The following is a 20,209-nucleotide window of genomic DNA, read 5'->3' as shown; positions in this document are numbered from 1 at the left end:
CAGCTATGAATATTTTATGCTATTTCTAATCTGATGAGACTAAAAAGTTTTAAAAGTTTGATCGGTTTTTAGTCTAGTTAATTTGTGAATAGACTTTATGTATTGTTTTCAAATTCAACATGGAATCTTATTCTGTTTTTGATCTACAATTTTTACTCTAAATGTTCGAAGGCCAAGAGTCGACTAAGATGGTGACTTATAATTTTTTGGACTCAAAAGTATCTCATTAAAAATTATAAGTCGCATTTATCTGAAAAAATAAATTAATTTATAATATACCCATATAGCGATCTTTTTTAAGGCTTGAGCAAGTCTGGTCTCAATTTCGATGGTTGTTAGTGTCTTTTTCTACCTATGGGTCTTGCTCCAGATACTTGTAGCAAATTCAATTGAAAAGTCTTGGACAAGCCTTGTACAAGAACTTTGTGCCAGATTATAGCTCAAGAATTGTGTAAGAAAATTGAGAAAATCTGAAGATGCTTATCGATAAACTAACTATATCAATTCTTGAGAAAGACTGACACCAGAAGCATGCTGATAATACTTGTGCAAGACTTGCTCAAGATCAAATGTTTTCGAATGACCGGTCGCATCATTCTACCCCTCTTATATTTACTATAGGATCAGTGGATCTCATTCAGCTTAACCATTTAGAGTATAGACCTACTATTTTATCGATCAAGACAAAATTATTTTAAAATGAGCACCACTGAATCAATACATTTTCAAGTAGTGGAGGGGAAAAAGTGCTATAAAATATATAATGCATGATGCATCTTGAGCAAATCTTGAGCAAGTCACGCTTCAACATTTGCTGTTAGTTTTTGGTTGACAAATGCTTTAGAAATGAACAAATTACTGAGAATTACGGATCTTGAGCAAATCTTGAGCAAGTCGTGTGTAAGTGTCTGTTGAGAGTTTCTGATTCAAAAAATACGTCAGAAAGTTTTTCAATGCACCTTGCATTAGGCTTGTCTCATATTCTTGCACAAGATGTCTTTAGCTAGTTATATATAAATCTTGAAGCAGTTCTTTCTACATGAACTTGAGCAAGACCCATATGTAGAAAAAGACACTAGCAACTAGGGGTTTTGCTCAAGACACTGGCACCTAAATCTTGCTCAAGCACATGTTACCTGGGTATTCATGCGCTCTCTTGTTTTATGAACTGAACGTCAATTATAACCTTACATCTTTCATATTTATTTGTCATAGCTTAACATTTCATGGATTATAAAAGTTTTGTAACTGCGAATATTAGTTGCCGAGATAACTATAGTATATTACACACCTAGGGAAGTAAAGTAAGAAATGTCTCAGATCACATGTAATTGTTGGCCGAGGCGAAGCCGAGGTCAACAAACATGTGATCTGAGGATTTCTTATTTACTTCCCAAGGAGTGTATACTATTTTTTTGTCCGACGAAGGCGGAAAGCGGCAACTTAGTTTAGCGCAGCGGGACGAAAGTTGCCACTTTCCGCCCGGAGGGCAAAAAATAAATTTGTATTAACATACGTATATGAAATAGTTCTCATCGTTTGATTGGATCTAAATTTAGAGTTTTCTGATTATCGATATTAAACATAATGTGAATACATCGACAAGATTAAAATGTTGACAAGATGACAAGATTAATATTAAATTTTATACTTTCACGCATCATTTAATGAGCGGTATTCACTATTTGTTAGTCCGAAGAATACCGCTTGATATACATTGCACTACGAAATAGCGAATAATCACTATTTCAATTTTAGAGAATGAAAAGCTGTGCCCTGTAGAGGATCTTCGAGGACATGAATAAAATAATAATAAATGAATAAATAAATAAACATATTATTATTATTTGTATTATTATTATTATCGCATCAAGGGCAAAAACAGACCGAAACCTTGCATAATTTTTAGTCGGTTTTTGATCGCCTGTAGATCAAAAACAGACCTTTTACGAATTGGATAGTAATAATAATAATAATAATATGTTTATTTATTCATTATTATTTTATTCATGTCTTCGAAGATCATCTACAGGGCACAGCTTTTTATTCTCTGAAATTGAAATAGTGATTATTCACTATTTCGTAGTGCAATGTATATCAAGCGGTATTCTTCGCACTAACAAATAGTGAATACCGCTCATTAAATGACGCGTGAAAGTATAAAATTTAATATTAATCTTGTCATCTTGTCAACATTTTAATCTTGTCGATGTATTCACATTATGTTTAATATCGATAATTAGAAAACTCTAAATTTAGATCCAATCAAACGATGAGAACTATTTTATATACGTAAGTCAATACAAATTTATTAGTTATTTCTGCAACTAATATTCGCGGTTACAAAACTTTTATAATCCATGAAATATTAAGCTATGACAAATAAATATGACAGATGTAAGGTTATAATCGACGTTCAGTTCATAAAACAAGAGAGCGCATGAATATGTTATAAGTTAATTTATTTTTTCAAATAAATGCGACTTATAATTTTTAATGAGATACTTTTGAGTCCAAAAAATTTCTATCATGCGTCCCTCCAGAAATGTCGAGAATGAAAATTGGTGACTTTATATTCCAGATTGCTGAGCCCATGAACCCAAAGATGAGTGATGACAGTTTCTGCAGAGATTCAAATTTGAGGATGTAGTTAGATTCAAGTTTGATAAGACACTATTTTTTGAATCTTCAAATCACAATAACTTTTGAATGAATGAACCGATTTTCACGCGGTTGGTGGCATTCGACGCAGTTTCTTAAGTTTTATGAAGAATCTTCAAGTTTAAATTGATAGAACAAAAAAATTTCGGAGTAATTCCGAAAAAACACTTTTTTCGGTTTTCTTTCATTCACGCTATCTCTCGAATGAATCAACCGATTTTGACCGCATTAGCGACGATCGACGTGGTTTTTCAAGCTCAAGAGCGGATTAGTTTTTGGAGTTGATCAATGAAACCGTTTGAAAGTTATTCCAAAAAAACTACTTTCAAAAAAAAATTTTTTTCGATTTTTTTTTAGATTTCTCAAAATTTCTCAAAATCTATCGGTCCGAATCGATTCAAATTCATAGGAAATCTAAGTTTGAGGGAACTCTTTAGAACGCCGTTTGATAGATTCTGATCGGTTCAATTGTTCAAAAGTTATAAGAGGGTCACACACACACACACACACACACAGGCATAAGGGCATCATCGCGAAAACATTCAGGGAAGTTTCCTAGGACCTCAGAACGTCGAGATCTGATGAGAACTCGATTTTCGAAAAACGGGGTAAAACCAATAACTTCCCGATTTTTGAAAATTTTTAATTTTCTTGGCGGGAAGTTAAAAATCCCGAAGTTATACTAAAAACAACGATGATCTAGAAATTTTTTTATGGCTATAATTTTCGAACACGTCGTTCGATTTTGTCTTGATTAGCGGCATTCAACGCAGTTTTTTTGAGTAAAAAAACGTATTTCTGAAATCTTAAATTACCAGTCAAATATTTTAAAATTAGATCCGTACGCGATCAGGGTTTCCAAATTGAGTTCTTCTTGGGTCATTATTGGGATTTCCCAATTGGAAATGCCCCATCAGGACCCAGTGAGGTCCAGATATATACCTCAGGTAATCCTAAACAAGTTTCTTGTCGGGTAATTCCTTACAAAGAAAGTCTCTCGTAATTTTCAATATTTGTAACCCTTAAGTCGGAAATCTAATGTAAAGTTCTATAGAACTACTATAGTAGTTTATAATTGTACCGAACAATTTGATTAGGACTTTGAATTGTTTTTTGGAGAAAATGATATGAGATAAAGGAAAATTGATAGAGACCTTTTTTGTAAGAAATTTAATTAAATATTCTTATAAATTTTTCATACCTCCAATCCACTCAAAAATTTCATCAAAAGCATAATCTATAGATTTTTGTATAACCGTTCTTAAAATTAATTTTTTCGGCTCAGCCGATTACTCAAGAATTAGTATTTAAGATTACAAATTAAATAAATATAACCAGAAAAATTAACTATCTTCTTTGTCTATACATCATACACAATTTATATTTGAATCAACAAATTTCATGACATATTTGATCAACACATTTAAATAACATCAAAACATTTGACTCCGAGCCTGTAAGCTGCACTCGTCAGCAGTAGCCCGGATAAAGTTTCCAGCAATCGGATCCCCCAGGTCATATTTCTCCGCAAACTTCCTCACAGACTTGGCAGATCTTCCCTTGGTTTCAGTCTCGGATATCCGCGGCTCGTCCGCAAAATCCAGCAGACCAGGTTGCTTATAAACCAGGTAAACATATCTATGGTAAATATTGTCATCGGGAGGACTTGGAGTCATGTACCCCATCAGAGTTTCTCCTTCTGAAATTCTGTCACCAGGAATATTCGCTATCGCACCGTGCCAAAATTCCGGCATTGTTTCATAACTGTCCCCCGGAGCATCTGGACCTGTTATCATAAATACATTTACAATTTCTTATGAAATTAGTTGGGCCTAGGACAACTATTCAGTTGGGTATGCAATTCTGATGGTCTATTAGGTAAATTTTATCAACTCTGAAATTATCCTAGTAACATTAGTTTTGGACAGGATTCTTTGGCTAGATAGTTAACCAAGCTCTGGAAACAGAATCTGACAATTCTTGACCCAGACAGTTAACCAAGATTATTTGTCCAGACTGGCGACAGACTTGGACAAGATATTAAAACAGAATTTGGAGCAATACTTGGTCAAGCTTAGTGACAAGTCTGTGGCCAGAATTTGTCCAGATTGTTGGTAAAGAAGTTTCACCCAGAGTTGCGCGAGAAACGAAAAATACTAACAGTGCGCATTGTTATTGTACTGAAATAACAAAGAGAACTTCTGCCTTGACAACTGAGTCTTAAAAAGCGGTGGTAGGGAGCCCTCCATTTCTGGCCATTTTCTGGACAAATTCTGGCCCCAGTCTTGTCCAAGAAACTTGGTCAAATATCTGGAGCGATTCTTCGACGGTTCTTGAAAAATGATCAGCCGCAAGCTTCTTGTCCAAAAATTGTAAAAATCTGTATACAGATACTTTATCACAATTCTTGAGCCAGACTTGCCTAAGACTTGGACCAAATTGCTACTAGGGCTATTTTTATTATTTTAAAGCTTACAATTTTTTTTTATTGATGAAAAGTATTTAAATAATTTTCTAGATAAAAAAAAATTTTTGTGTGGTGGGACAACGAGCAGAGATTGTGTTCTAAAACACGAGCGCAGAAAGTGAAAATTTTATATTTTTAGTTTAATATAAATTAATCTGTTCTTTTTTATCATTTTGACAATTAAAATTGTGACTCATTTTAATAATTAAGAAATTTACCTGTCAATACAAAAAAATAATACTCTCCATCTTCGAATGGGTAATGAATTTCTGGTGCATCTTTGGCTTCTGTTGGTGTCAAAATATCTCCTGGGTTAACGAATATGTCGCCATATATTAACTCAAATGATTTAAAAAAATCATAAATTAATTTAATAATTAATTATGTTTATTTTTTTTAAATTAATGATTTTGTTACTTACTTGCAACAGAGCATCTGGTTCAAAATCCAACACATCTGGTATGACACCATACTCTATATAACTAAAATCGCCACCTGCTGTCACTATGGCGAACACTCCAATCAAAACTAGAGAAAAAAATTAGTATTAAAGAAATTATTGATAATTATTAAAGAAATTATTGATTTAAAAAAATATTGTTACCTGGAAAAAATCTTATCATGTCGGTCTTTAAAAAATTAGTAGGGAATACAATTATTTATTCAAGAATTGGAATTAATTAAAGCGAATATTATCGGAAAACAAATATACGGATGAAACAATATTAACATTAATCATTAATTAATGATTAAATAAGAGTTTTAAATTATGTTGGGAATTTTTTTTTTAAATAAAATATTGAGATTCAAATCGAATTTTTTTAAGCGTATCTAAAAAACAATAAACTATTTTTCTGACTGCTGTGACGTTACGGAAAGTTTTAAAGCCTCGTCGTGATGAACACGACTTCCCCGTGCTCTAGCTCGCCGTGTCCAGGGTCAGGATGGGGATCACGCAACACAGATAAACTTACAACTAACTAATATTAACCAAATAATAACACAGATTCCAAATATAAGGTTAATTTATTCATCAAAACTCATAAGAACATGAAAGATAATATTCAACTCAAATTCGTTATTGCAAACCAAGATACAAATATACAATATTCAATACACTACAATTAATAAACAATACGTATTATCTTAACTTTTACCCCAAAATCTAATTAACATAAATACAAATACTCTTGACAAGCCGTAACCTACTTGCAGCCTACTGAGGACTTCGCGTCGCGTCCTCGGATCTATCTAACTCTCCCCAGTTCCCTCTATCAACCAAGAAAGACTCGGTTGTCCAAATATAGAGATACCGGCACCCATGGAAATAATATATATTTTGGATTTTTATTAATTTTATCAACCATGATTTTATTATAATTCTTCTAACCCGTTATCACCTATTCGGTCATTTTCATGCTAGTATAAATCTAATTTCAAGTGGATGGAAATTTCCATCTTCACTAACAATTTGAGACAATTCGTCTTCGGATAGTTAGGTCGATGGGCAACCATCGAACTTGAACACTAGTTAGCTGGTGAATGCTAGTATCTGTTCGACTATATGTTAAGTATTAACGATGGAAAGCTACTGAGAATAAAGGGCAACTTTGAAAAAATCCATGAAAAATTAACCAAGCCAGGAATCGAACCTGGATCTCCCCGATTACATGTCAGGATGCTTTACCAGTTAACTACCTAAGTGGAGAATGACCCGGTAGCTAACAAAATCCAAAATCTCGGGCTGTCAATTTTGTTCTATAGACTTTAAGTATATTTTACGTATATTTAAAATATATAAAAAATATAGTCTGGAAAATATTTTTATTATATAAAGCTGCTTATACTTAAAATACATTCTGAGTATATTTTTTATATATTCGACATTTATATTTATCATACAAAAAAAATATATTTTGCGTATATTTTTCTTATATCAGAAATATATTTTTTATATACAAAAAACGGCCAAAAGTACTGTAATTAGAATATATTTGAAATATACGTGAAATATATTTTTATATATTTCACGTATAAAATAAATATATTTTATTTATATTCAAAATATAAAATGACTTATATTTTTAATATATCAAAAATATATATTATTTCCATGGGGGGGGGGGGAGAGATTTGTCAAGTACCTCGACTCCCAGTCGTATCTCCCCCCTAGGTGTTCCGACGAGGAGTACCTCCAAGTCCAGGTGTCGCCAACCTCCTAGCTATTTCCCACAATATTCGTTACGAGAACGACAGACTATGTACCAAAGCCTCACCTCTTGCCGTGCAATAGAGGTTGTTCGGTGACCCAAGTACCTCAGGTCGACTTGGCGACAAAGCGATCCACTGTGCGGGCAGATTAATTATTGAAAGTATATACTTAAAGTATATAACAATTCCAACTGCTCACAACACAGCACTTGTAACTTCGCCGCAGAGTGTACCACTCGCTCGGAAGCCCAAGATGATCGAAAAATTCCTTTTCTTTATTCACGGCCGAAAGCACGTACTTGCTACTTCTGTTGGGAATCAGAAAGACCGACATTTATGCTTTGGTAGGGGCGCGCATGCGCGCTGCTCTAGTGCGCTGGAAGAAACTAGTTGTGCACTGAATTGATGTACGAGGCAGCGAAAAAAAAGTATTCACCAGAGCTGACGCGGTTTATTGTGCACTCAGGCCTAACCTTAAAATTGATTTTGTGAGTTCTTATGTCGGTGTGTTGAAATTTATAATCTAAAAAATTATATCGAGTGAAAAATAATAAAAATTTTAAAAAATGAATGCGTTATCATCATCAAAAGAAAATTTTAAGGAATTTCGATACGGAAGCTAATCTAATTATAAGAACAGATACGTTACCTAAAAAGTCTGCAGATAAATATTTACACAGAAAGAAAGGTTCACTTGAACCAAGAAAATATTTTTCTTCCTAATTATTTTCTTGACACAAGAAATTTCACTTATTCCAACAAAATTAATTCCCTTGCTTCAAGAAATACGTGTCTTGATCCAAGACAATTGATTTAAATCAAGAAAATTTTCTTGTTTTGAGAAAATTTCTCTCTTGTTCCAAAAAATTAAGTTCTTGACAGAAGTAAATTTTCTTGTCTTGAGAAAATTTTTCTTTTGCTCCAAAAAATTAATTATATCTTAATAATAAATTTTCATTAATATTTTTATTGACGAACATGTCAAATGGGAAGATCAAATAATATTGAATCATTTTTTTTCATTCATTATTAATAATTTTTATAATTCTTATAGTTCATGCACTGGTAATAGTTGTGATGAAAAAGAAAATATGCAATAATTAATTAAAAATAGTTGACAAATTATTCGAAATAATTAAAATTCTGATAAAATTAATGATTTTAATGTATTTGAGTAATCAAAAATTAATAAAAATAAGACTATTCAATTGAATTAATTTAATTTTAAAAAGTTACTATTATTTTTGTCTATTTAGATGAAGTCGATGCCCGCCCCCGACCAGCCGCACTCGCTTCGCTCGTGCCGCAAATGTCGGGCGGGCATCGACAACATACTAAGAACATTTAACTGTAACGTTAATTGATTTGTAAGTCAGCGTACTTTCGGCCGAAAATAAAGAAAAATAGTATACACCACACGGGCAGAAAGTTTGAGAGCCCTGAACTGCGCGCCATGATGCCCTCGGCTTCGCCTCGGGCATCATGGCGCACAGTGCAGGAATCTCAAACTTTCTGCCCTTGTAGTGTAATATACTATTTAACAACTCAGGAGCGATAGTCTGCGCGCGGACAATCTGAGCGTCACCGCGCTGCCTCACGGCGCGCGCGAGAACTATGCTACGGGACTTGCCAGACTGCTTCCCCTACTACTCTCGCTTGTCTCTCAGCGTTCTTCGCCGTCTCTTTCCTCTCTTTCTTTTCTCAGGGTAGGCTGCGCGCGGCTGTATTCTCTTTCTCACTCTCTCGTAAATACTTTTGTCAATCTTTTCTTATTTTATTTTTAACAATTAATAATAAATTTATATAAATTATCGAGGCGCATCACACTGCTTATCAAAGTTTACAGGTAATATGTATAAATAGATAGAAAAACGAAATTATAATTATATATAGAGAATATACATAAGTATGTTTAATTGGATTGTGACGTAACAAGGTTGTATCGGTACCGAGAGAAAAGTGATAAAAACTTTTTTTGTAGAAAATTAAATTTTCTTAAGATTTTTTTGTATTTTAAATATTTTTGCAAGAAATCGCAATTTGAAGTTTTAAAAATGATGGAAAATTTATTTTTTAATTTAAAATTTGAATTTTGGAAAATTAATGTGAGACATACAAAATTCGATTTGAAATTTTCCTGTAAAAATTTAAAATTCCGAAAAAAAAATTCTCGTATGATTTCTTTGTATCTACAATCCTTAATCCAGAAATGGCAATTAAAATTTTCCTACTCCCGCGCTTCGGGGTGTACCTTGATTTTTCAATGACAATAACTCCTAATCTACTTAACCAATTTTCTTAATTTTTTTAAAACTTATCGTCAAACACTGTCTCCTAGGCCCTTACACAAAATCGGGTGTCAAATCCTATTTGTTTTTTTATATAACTAAAGAATAATAATTTTATGAACGGTCAAAATAATTGGGAGTGCAGAATATGCAAGAAAGAAAATGAAACATTAATACACATACTAGGCTGTGAGGAAATAAAAGAAAAAATAAGTGAAAAAGGGTAAGAAGCAAGAAACAAGTGGATGGTTGAACTAGAGGGAGAATTAACAAGAGAAAAATTAATTGCAACATTAAAAGGGGATATAAATAGAGAGCTGTGTATATATGTTGGTGAGATTGAAAGACTGTTTAAAGAGAATGAGTGTTACAATATAGATTGTCAGAAAAAGACTGTCATCGATATACATGTATATATACTAAGTTAATATAAGTATGGAAAAGTATAAATATTATTGTAATGCGACTGCGATAAGTGAAGGAAGTGTGATATAAGTTGAAAAAAAAAAAAATAAAGAGTGTACTAATATGTAAAAAATAAGTCAAAATTAGTGTATAAGCAAATGTAAATAATTAATTTAAGACATAAGATACAGTTTTGTAAAACACGCTACACAGAAAAAAAAATTAACTTGATTCAAGAGAAAAATTCTTGAATCAAGAATATAATTTTGAAGAGGGTAATTGTCTTGAATCAAGACGAAAAATTCTTTAATTAAGTAAAATTTCCTTCAATCAAGAATTTTTCTACTTAAGGGGTTAGGGGTAGTCAGGATTTTCAAAAAATCGATTTTTTTACATTTTCTCTAAGTATAACATCTTAAAAATATTCTCTGAAAATTTGAAGTTAATCCGATAATTACTTTTTGAGTTATTCGACAAATAACAAAGAGCGTATTACTGTACATAAATCTAATGTGAAACTTTAAATACGTTTTCCTCAAAACTATGTTTTTGAATTGGTAACAACTGTAACTCAAAAACCGCTTGGTAGATTTTAATGAAATTTATACAGCTTTTAGAATACGTAATAAACTCGGGCCTGATCGAAGGATTTTTTTTTTTTTCAAAAATTTCGATTTTTTATGACCAATTAACTGTTGATTTTTTCCCGAAAATCTAGAAAAAAATTTCCTGAGGCCGCCATTTTGTTAATTTTTGAAAAAAAAAGCTTCGATCAGGCCCAAGATAATTTATTTATAAAACTAATTTTTTCTATCTGATTGATTTTTTATGAATCTCCAAGGACTTATGGTAGTCATCGCAAAGACCTTTCTTTGGAACTGGATCAACACAAACAGCTATAACTTTGGAAAGTATAAATTTTTTTTTTCCAAATTTTCGTGACTTTAAGTCAAAACATTGTGTAATAATGCCATATTATTACTTTTGTAAAATAACATGATTTAATAGCAAAAAAAAATTACTGAAAATTCTCATTTTTTCGTGTCTCTGACTACCCTTAACCCCTTAAACCAAGAATATTGAACTTTTCCAAAATATATACTTGATTCAAGAACATTTTTTTTTCTGTGTATGTGATACAAATAAAAACGATATTCTATTCTAATAATTTTATGGATTTTCTGTACTAATATGCACTATTAGAACTTTAAATCGAAATTCTGGCCAGAATTTCGATTTAAAGTTCTAATAGTGCAGCATAACAGTTGGAAATGAAGGAAAATTGATGGAACTTTTTCTTGTAAGTAGAAAATTAAATTTCCTACAAGAAAGGTTTCATATGATTTTTTCATATTTTCAATAGTTAAGCTAAAATCAAGTTGAATAAATAACTAACAAATTTGTGAAGTTTAAATGATAAAATAGTACAATTTTAATGATTTTATTAAATTCTTAGAAGCAAATCGTTCTAGAAAATTAAACTACATTGAGCGCTCCATGTACAACAGGAAGGTCAAATCCTTTATAGCAAAAATTTGCGGCAATAGGGTCGCCAAGTTTATATTTTTTCGCAAAAGCTCTTGCTGTTCTAAACAGCCGGTTGATCAGATCAACCCCCAAGAGGGAGTCATCGGTGAAATTCAATTTCTTAGGTTGTTGGTAAAGCAGAAATGTGTAACGATGAGCTTTAGTTCCAGGTGGCGATAATGGTGGCAAGTAACCTATTAGCTCTTCTCCTGAGGATGATCTATTGCCAGGAATATTTCCGACTAACCAGTGGAAAAGTTCCCCTGGCAACGGAGCTGTTTGTGTCGTTAAGTCCGGCTCTGAAATCGTTAATTTGATTATTTGTTGGTAATTAATGTCCCAAATATTGTAGTAGAATAATTACCGGTCATTAGTAGAGTGTAGAATTTATGATGTATAAAGTTGAAATCGTACGTAGGCGTAATAAAAGTATCAGCTTTCGTCAAGTCGTTGCCTAAATAACATATTGAGGAGCCAAATTTCACCTTAATTCAAAAGACGTAATTGACTAAATTAATTAAATTGTCTAAGACAGAATTTGAAGATGATTTTTTATAGGGACCTAGGGAGCACTATTCATAGCCAAATTATGAAAAATCAGGAAAATCGGGCGAGTAGTTTAGGAGTTATAGTCATTGTAAAGTTAAGGGTACACCCCGAAGCGCGGGAGAAGGAACTTAAAGTAGAAATTTGAGTGGTAAGAGTTGGAAATATGACAAAATTGTGAGAGAGCTTTTTTTTAAGAAATTTAGTTTTATCGAAAAAAAAAGTTTCCTATGATTTTTCCGTAATTTTCATTCTTTAGACAGAAATTATGTCAAAAGTTTTAAAAATAATTTATTTGAAGCATTCTAATAAGCAATTTAACTATCAAAATTCAAAATCACAATTCTAGGTAAATATTGAAAATATGAAAAGATTATAAGAGACATTTTTTATAGAAAATTTAATGTTCTATAAAAAAAAGTTTTTATCATTTCTTCCATATCTCTAACCATTTATCCATCATTCGAAGCTAAATTCTACACGAAAAATTTAATTCTACTCAGAATCATTTTTTATTATTATTCATACACGGGAAAAAATTTCTGGGAAAATTTACGATACAACTATTGTAAAGCTGGACTATACTTTGATTACTATTAATTTTCAAATATTTTAGAAGAAAAAATACTATTTATTCATGAAAAAATACGATATTACTATTGTAAAAAGTAAGAGATGAAAATTTCCAGTGCTGCCTCTGTATCTTTCCAATAGAACTATAGCAAATTTTACAATAGTTGAATTGGAATGTTTCTCAATTAGAGTGAGTGATGACCGTGCACAGCGCTAGACTCCGAGTTTATGTAAATGTTAAAGGATATGTGTCTTAGTTTACCTCAGGTAGCGTAGAGGGAGAGTCTCTGGCTGCCAACACAGAGTTCTGGGTTCGATTCCCAGATAGCACGAAAATGTCGGTTTCTTTTTTCGATTACTGTACAGGTACCAATTAGTCCACTCTTCTATCTCTCTCCCTCCCTAATATTTCTTTTAAAAAAACCAACTGTGAATTTTTACAATAGTTGAATTGTAAAGTTCACAAACACATGTTGTATAATTTGCTCTATAGTATTCGACTTTTTAAGACTCTTGCTTGTCTTATTTGTTGGATAAAATTTACAATAGTAGATCGTAAAAATTACTAAATAAGAAGTATAGTCCACCGTTACTCTTTTATTTAGTAAAAATTACAATAGTAAATTAGTAAAAACTCCTTCAATTTTATTTCCGTGTATTTACGGGCAATAGCGGGTATTCTTTGTCATCCATAATATCTGGAATGATTTTCGCGGCCTTTAAACGTGATCGTTCAGATCCTTCCGTGGAATCTGCAAGATCTACCAAAACAATAACCGCAACTAAAGCTAGAAAAATACTATGTTCGTTATAAAATGAATCCGAAAATATTCATTTAAAAAATTATCAGATCAACCAAAAACAAGATGTCCGTGGATTACTTTTGCGCAATTTTTTTTATCCCTTAACTTTATAATGGCATTTTGGTAAATGTTTGCTGAGTAATTCGAATTCACCTATTCATTTACTCAAAAATTACCGCTTATAAAATAATGATTCTTGAATTTATTGAATAATCGGGTTCATTAGTATGATTTCCAAATCACCTGGTCAATTTTGTATGTTTAAATTTTAATAAATGTTTCAAGGACGTTCTTTAATCTTGAACTAATCATTTTTTAATTATAATAATAACAATTATTATTATGAATATTGTATAAAAATGAAATTGTGCAGTCATAATGTTAACATTGACAATCACTGATGTTATGGTTGAATAAATCTTAAGAATATCATTAAAAGCATAATCATTGAACCATCACAAAGATAAGGCTATAAAAAATCGAGCCTCCAACTCTATATTTCAAATTTTAATTAAATAATTCTAATTTTTATAGGCCTTTACTTCAACTATCGATTTTCAGGGCTTTGAATTCAAATTTTGGCCAAATGGATAGTGGCAAGAAGAAATTAGTTAGAACCTTTATTGAGGAGATTAAATTTCCTATAAAGAAGATATCTTATAATTTTGTCGTATCTTCAATATTTACAGTCAACGCTCTCTGTATTGGACCTCTCTGTATTTGACCGCTCTCTGTATTTGACCACATTCTTCCTCTGTATTTGACGATTTTACACAGCTCTTATGGACAAGGACGAGTCAAATACAGAAAATGGTCCTGTACGGGCGAGTCAAATACAGAGATCGTTGAATGTAGCCCAGAAATTAAAATTAAAATTTTTCTGCTTCTGCGCTTTGAGGTATACCTTGATTTCGCAACGACTATAACTCCTAATCTACTCGACCGATTATTCTGATTTTTTCAAAACTTATCGTCAAATAGTGTCCCTCCCCTAGATTCTTACAAAAAATCTTAACAAAATTTTAACTTCCCGCTAAGAAAATCGAAGATTTTCAAAAATCGGGAAGTTATTGTTTTCACCCCGTTTTTCAAAAATCGAGTTTTCATCAGATCTTAACGTTTTAAGGTCATAGAAAGCCTCCCTGAATATTCCTGCGATGTTGTCACTATGTATAAATGCATGAGTGAATGTGTGTGTATGTATGTAAGTGTGTAAGTATGTGAAACGCTTGTAACTTTTGAACAGATAATCCGATTTCATCGCGGTGGGTATCATTCAAAAGGGCTTGGCCAAACTTAGATTTTGAATACAATTTTGACTGATTCGGAGCAGTAGATTTTGAGAAATCGCAAAAAAAATACAAAAAAAAATTTTTTCAAAAGTGGTTTTTTTGGAATAACTTTTAAACGGCCTTACCGATCAATTCCAAAAACTAATCAGCTTCGGACATCAAAAAACCACGTCGATCACCCTCAAGCTGGTCAAAATTGGTTGATTCGTTCGAGAGATATCGTGGACGAAAGAAAACCGAAAAAAATTGTTTTTTCGGAGTTACTCTGAAATTCCTAGCTTGATCAATTCAAACTCAGGAATTTCAAATGAGGCTGTAAAAAACTGCGTCGAATGTCGCCAACCGCGTGAAAATCGGTTGATTCATTCAAAAGTTATTGCGATTTGAAAATTCAAAAAATAGTGTTCTATGAAACTTACATCAGACTTTTGAGCTCGAAGGGCTCAAAATAACACATAAATTCTGTTTTTGAGCTCGAAGAGCTCAAAAACTTCATAAGTGCAATTTTAAGCGCCTAGGTATGAAATTAGCGGGAAATTGCAAGGATGGCTTTCAGGATCAACCGTTTTCCTAATTTTCTTTAATTTAACCAAATGATTATAAATTTATATAGACTTTAAGTACAAATATGAACTATCAGTACTTCAGATCATAATTCCGTCCAAATGGTTAAAAAATATACGAAAATTGATCAAAACTTTTGTTGTAGAGAACTGAATTTCCTACAAGAATGGTTTCAGATGGTTTTTCCGTATTTTCAATATTTAACCTAAAATTTAAGGTTGAATGAATGATTACTAAGTTATTGAAACTTAAATAATAAAATATTTCAGTTGTAATGATTTTATTAAATTTTTAGACGCAAATTGCTCTAGAAAATTAAACTATATTGAGCGCTCCGTGTACGACAGGAACGTCAAACCCTTTATAGAAGAAATTTCCAGCGATTGGGTCACCAAGGTTAAGTTCCTTCGCAAGAGCGCTTGCTCTTTTCAACAGACGGTTGGTTAGATCAATCCCCAGGAGGGAGCTATCGCTGAAATTCATTTTCTTAGGTTGTCGGTAAAACAGAAATGTGTAGCGATGCGGCTTGGTTCCAGGTGGCGGTGTTGGCGGAAAATAACTCAGTACATCTTCTCCTGAGGATGATCTGTTGCCGGGAATATTTCCGACAAACCAATGGAAAAATTCTCCTGGTAGAGAAATTGTCGGAGATGGTACATCGGGATCTGAAGTGATTATTTTTGTTATTTATTGGTTGTTAATTACTATTATTATTAATTAGTCTGATGGGATAATTACCGGTCATTAGTAAGGCGTAATATTCATTAGTTCGATAGTGAAAATCAAACGTAGGCTGAGTCAAAGTATCTGTTTGCGTTAAATTGTTGCCTAAGAAAACTTCTATGGACTTATATTTTACCTTAATTGAAAATATATATAAGTAATTAATGAAATTAAATTTGTATGGCAGAATCTTAGGCTAATTTTTTATAGAGATCTAGGAGACACTATTTAAAGATAAGTTGTAAAAAAATCAGGAAAATCGGGCAAGTAGTTTAGGAGTTATAGTCATTGCAAAGTTAAGGGTACACCCCAAAGCGCGAGAGTAGAAACTTTAAATTGAAATTTGAGGGCTAAGGATTGAAGATGACAAAATTGTAAGAATGCTTTTCTATAGAAAATTTAGTTTCATTCAAAAAAGGTTTCTTATGATTTTTCCATAATTTTTATTCTCTAGATAGAAATTGTACCAAAAGTTTTAAGAATAATTTATTTGAAGCATTCTAGTACGCAATTTAATCATGAAAATTCAAAATCAAAATTCTAGGGTAATATTGAAGACATAAAAAGATTATAAAAGACATTTTTTATAGGAAATTTGATGTTCTATAAAAAAAAGTCTTGATCATTTCTTACTATCTCTAATTATTTATCCATCATTCAAAGCTAAAGTCCACACGAAGAATTTAATTCTACTCAGAATAATTTTTTATTTCTATTATTGTTCATACTTACTTTCAATAGCTTGTATTTTTTGTTCTTGATATGAAGATCTGCAAAGATATTCGCGTCCTTAAAAGCTGATTGTACAGATTTTTTCGTAGAACCTGCGAGATCTACGAAAACAATAACCGCAACTAAAACTAGAAAAATAGTATAATAAATGAATCTGAAAAATGAATGAATCGTTATAAATGAATCTGAAAAATATTTATTTAACTTACTTGTTAACATCTTCATCTTGCAGCTGGTAAGTCTTTAAAGATTGTGAGTTCAACCAAAAACAAGATGTTCATGGATTATTTTCGCCTGTCATTTTGATGTTTTAATTTTTTTAAATCTTTTAGTAAATATTTTTGTAATATTACATATCAGATAACAATATTTTTAAAACAAATAGATTTCCCGCCATTTGTTTGCTCACTGGCCACCATTTTGTCATGCATAAACAGAAATTGATTTTTTTTTACCCATTCAGTCGTAATATTAACATTAAATAATTATAATAACAAAAATGTTATCATTTATTAAATATTTTAAACATGTATGAAATGAATGAAGCCTGAATAATGAAAAATTACGAGATGAAAAAAAGTTGTACAAAATTTTTAAAATAGCAAAATTTATTTTTATTTCAACCTACATAGTAAAGCTCAATATTTATTTAATATATTGTAGAATTTCAGTAATATTGAAATTTCCGTTAAGAAAAGGAAGATTGAATCTAGCGGTGAAGTAATTTCCAGCGATCGGATCGCCAATGTTATATTTCTTCGCGAAAGATTTAGTTGAAAAAAAGAGCCGATTGTGGATGTCGAAGGGCGAATCGGACCTTTCGTCGAAGGAGATCTTTTTAGATTGTTTGTACAGCAGAATCGGGCACCGATGAACACCAGTACCAGGGAGGGGGGAGGGGTGCCGATAACCTACTATTTCTTCTCCGTTCCTCACTTTGTCACGAATGTTCACTACTAACCACATGAGAAATTCCCCGCCGAAGAGACATTTTTCGCTGAAGGGGTCTGCGTCTGTAAGTATTTTAATATATTTTTATGTTTTAGAGATTTTGAATTGTTTTGGTTACAGGTTGAGTGAAAAATTTATGCGGAAAGTTGTCTTAAGGAACATTTACATGAAAATTTGCCGTAAAGACCGTTATTATGGAAACTTAAGTTAAGGAACATCAATATAAAAAAATAACTTAAGGAATATTAACATAGAAATGTGACTTAAGGTACGAACATTCACATAAAAATTTGACTTAAGGAACATTAACATGGGAACTTTACTTAAGAAAAATTAACATGGAAACTATACTTAAGGAACATGAATATAGAATCTAGGCTGAAGAAATTAACATTATCATACAACAATAACACGTGGAATATCAATATGAGAACTTGGCGTAAGGAACATAAACATGAAAACTTGGCCGAAGCATTATTAGTATGGAAACTGGTCCTAAGTATTATTAAATAAATATTATTAATAAAGAACATTGGTTTAGTGGAGATAACCATGGAAATTTGGTTTGAGAAAAATTAACATAAAAGAACGTAACAGGGGATATAAACATGGAAACAAGGCTTAAGAAACATTAACATAAAACAAATAACTTAAGGAACATTTAGATGGAAACTTTTTTTAAGGAACATGAATATGTAAACTAGGCTAGAGAGACATTAATGAAGAATTTTGATTTAAGGAAGATTACTATGGAAACTTGATTCAAGAAGTATTGGCATAAAAACGACTTAAGAAACATCAACATAGAAACATGTTCTAACCTCTCTATTAATATGGAATCTTGACTTAAGAAACATTATCATATAAATTTGACTTAAGGAATATTAATATAGAAATTTGATTTAAGAAACATTGACATAGAAACGGAGCTTAAGGAATACTAATATGTAAACTTGGCTTAAGGAATATTAGCATAAGATAACTTAAAGGTGTATTCGCGTTGGACGCTTTGAGGGCTTTCAGCACCACATCCTATAACACTTTATATAGTGACATATATCTATATACATGTGATCACAGTGCTTAAGCGTCCATCGTGAATGCGCCTTAAGGAACATCAACATAAAAACCAGGCAAAAGGAACATTTTCATTGAAGATTTCCTTGAGCAACGGTAATATAAAAACTAAGCTTAAGGAACATCAACGCAAAATCCAGCTTAAGTTTAGTTAAGTTTCCTCCAATCAACTCTCTAATTTTTTCACTAACCAATATAAATAAAAAAACTTACCCAACATAACTAAGGCGTAATACTCTCCTTCCTGAAATTCGTAGGAAACTTCCGGTCTAATGATAGTTTTAAGTAGTGTGAAATTATTGCCCAACATCATTTTATCACTTCCATAAGATACCTAAACAAAAAATACAAAAAATCTCCATTACAACAACAAAATGGCACATATTTCTAAATCTACTTACCGTCAATTCATTTTTAGGTGCAGAGGGCATAACTTGGGTGACAAGTTTCGACTTTTTGAACGCCGAGTCGACGTCAAGACACACGACAGCTCCAAGGAGGCTGAAAAAAACTGCCGCGAAAACGAGGTTAGTACTAGTAAAATAAGAAAATATTAATGAAACTCACTCAATAAGACCTTCATCTTTCAACAGGTGTCTGGATCGAATACTTCAGGTGTATCAATACCAGGATGTCTGTGGATTACTTTAAATGAAAAAATTCCCCTAAACTTAACGCTAAATTACAATAGTGTTAAGTAAACTATTAAGTGTTAATATTTAATCAGTAATTTAAGTTAATTAATTTTAAAGATAACAAAAAATGATAAATTATAAATTAAAAACAAAATGGCCGCTTTTTTGGTAAATATTTATTCACATACTTTTATAACAGAAAATTTTTTTGCATGACTAGGTTGTGAAATTAATTATTAAATTATCATTGACTATTATTAAAGCCCGATTTTTTTTATACAACAGCGGAACAAAATCATTGAAAGCAGCTTTATAAAAACTCCCAGCGATTGGAGCGCCAAAGTGATACTTTTCATTGAACTTCATCGTAGACCGATTTGGGCGGCCATTTGCTTCAGTTTCAGAGATGCGCTGCTCGTCGAAAATAAGTTTCACTGGCTGCTTGTAAACCACGATTATGTACCGATGGAACCCGAAATGTTGGGGGGAAGGGAGAGGGCGGCTCAGAACCCGACTAAAACCTCGTCTTAAGGAGGTCCTATCGCCATCAATGTTAAATAAAAAATATTAGGTTATGCATAAAATTAATTTTTATCTAATAATTAAAGTCCTTATTTATTTATTAATGAAGTTTAATTTATTCTTCACCATGGAAATTTTTGAAAAAAAAATTTCTAAAAATGTAGGTATTTTTTCCGAGTCTTACGAGAAATTCAGACCTCAACTACTTTCTTGAATTATGGTATTAACTACC

At 31.8% G+C, this 20,209-nt stretch overlaps 3 protein-coding genes across 3 annotated transcripts; all 3 read right to left on the bottom strand.

The window, feature by feature from the left end:
- Positions 1-4,051: 4,051 nt before the first annotated feature.
- LOC123264114 (phosphatidylethanolamine-binding protein homolog F40A3.3-like) lies at positions 4,052-5,665 on the bottom strand. The gene is made up of 3 exons (XM_044727207.1): positions 5,550-5,665; positions 5,347-5,467; positions 4,052-4,447 (listed from the first exon to the last, which is right to left on the bottom strand). Exon 3 carries the CDS (start codon positions 4,413-4,415, stop codon positions 4,095-4,097), a length of 321 nt encoding a protein of 106 aa, XP_044583142.1. The 5' UTR covers positions 4,416-4,447; positions 5,347-5,467; positions 5,550-5,665; the 3' UTR covers positions 4,052-4,094.
- A 5,843-nt stretch (positions 5,666-11,508) lies between these two features.
- On the bottom strand, positions 11,509-17,102 carry LOC123264113 (protein D3-like). Its single transcript, XM_044727206.1, has 4 exons — positions 17,002-17,102; positions 13,342-13,466; positions 11,924-12,044; positions 11,509-11,858 (listed from the first exon to the last, which is right to left on the bottom strand). Exons 1-4 carry the CDS (start codon positions 17,015-17,017, stop codon positions 11,509-11,511), a joined length of 612 nt encoding a protein of 203 aa, XP_044583141.1. The 5' UTR covers positions 17,018-17,102.
- Positions 17,103-17,419: 317 nt separating this feature from the next.
- On the bottom strand, positions 17,420-19,524 carry LOC123264112 (protein D2-like). The gene is made up of 4 exons (XM_044727204.1): positions 19,388-19,524; positions 19,222-19,331; positions 19,034-19,154; positions 17,420-17,805 (listed from the first exon to the last, which is right to left on the bottom strand). The coding sequence occupies exons 1-4, from the start codon at positions 19,401-19,403 to the stop codon at positions 17,438-17,440; spliced, it is 615 nt and encodes a 204-aa protein (XP_044583139.1). The 5' UTR covers positions 19,404-19,524; the 3' UTR covers positions 17,420-17,437.
- Positions 19,525-20,209: the final 685 nt, after the last annotated feature.

This window comes from Cotesia glomerata, linkage group LG4 (genome assembly GCF_020080835.1).
Source record: "Cotesia glomerata isolate CgM1 linkage group LG4, MPM_Cglom_v2.3, whole genome shotgun sequence".
In the NCBI taxonomy this organism is placed as follows: Eukaryota; Metazoa; Arthropoda; class Insecta; order Hymenoptera; family Braconidae; genus Cotesia; species Cotesia glomerata.
Note: the sequence above shows the minus strand (reverse complement) of the source record. Positions and strands in the feature narration are given on the sequence as shown.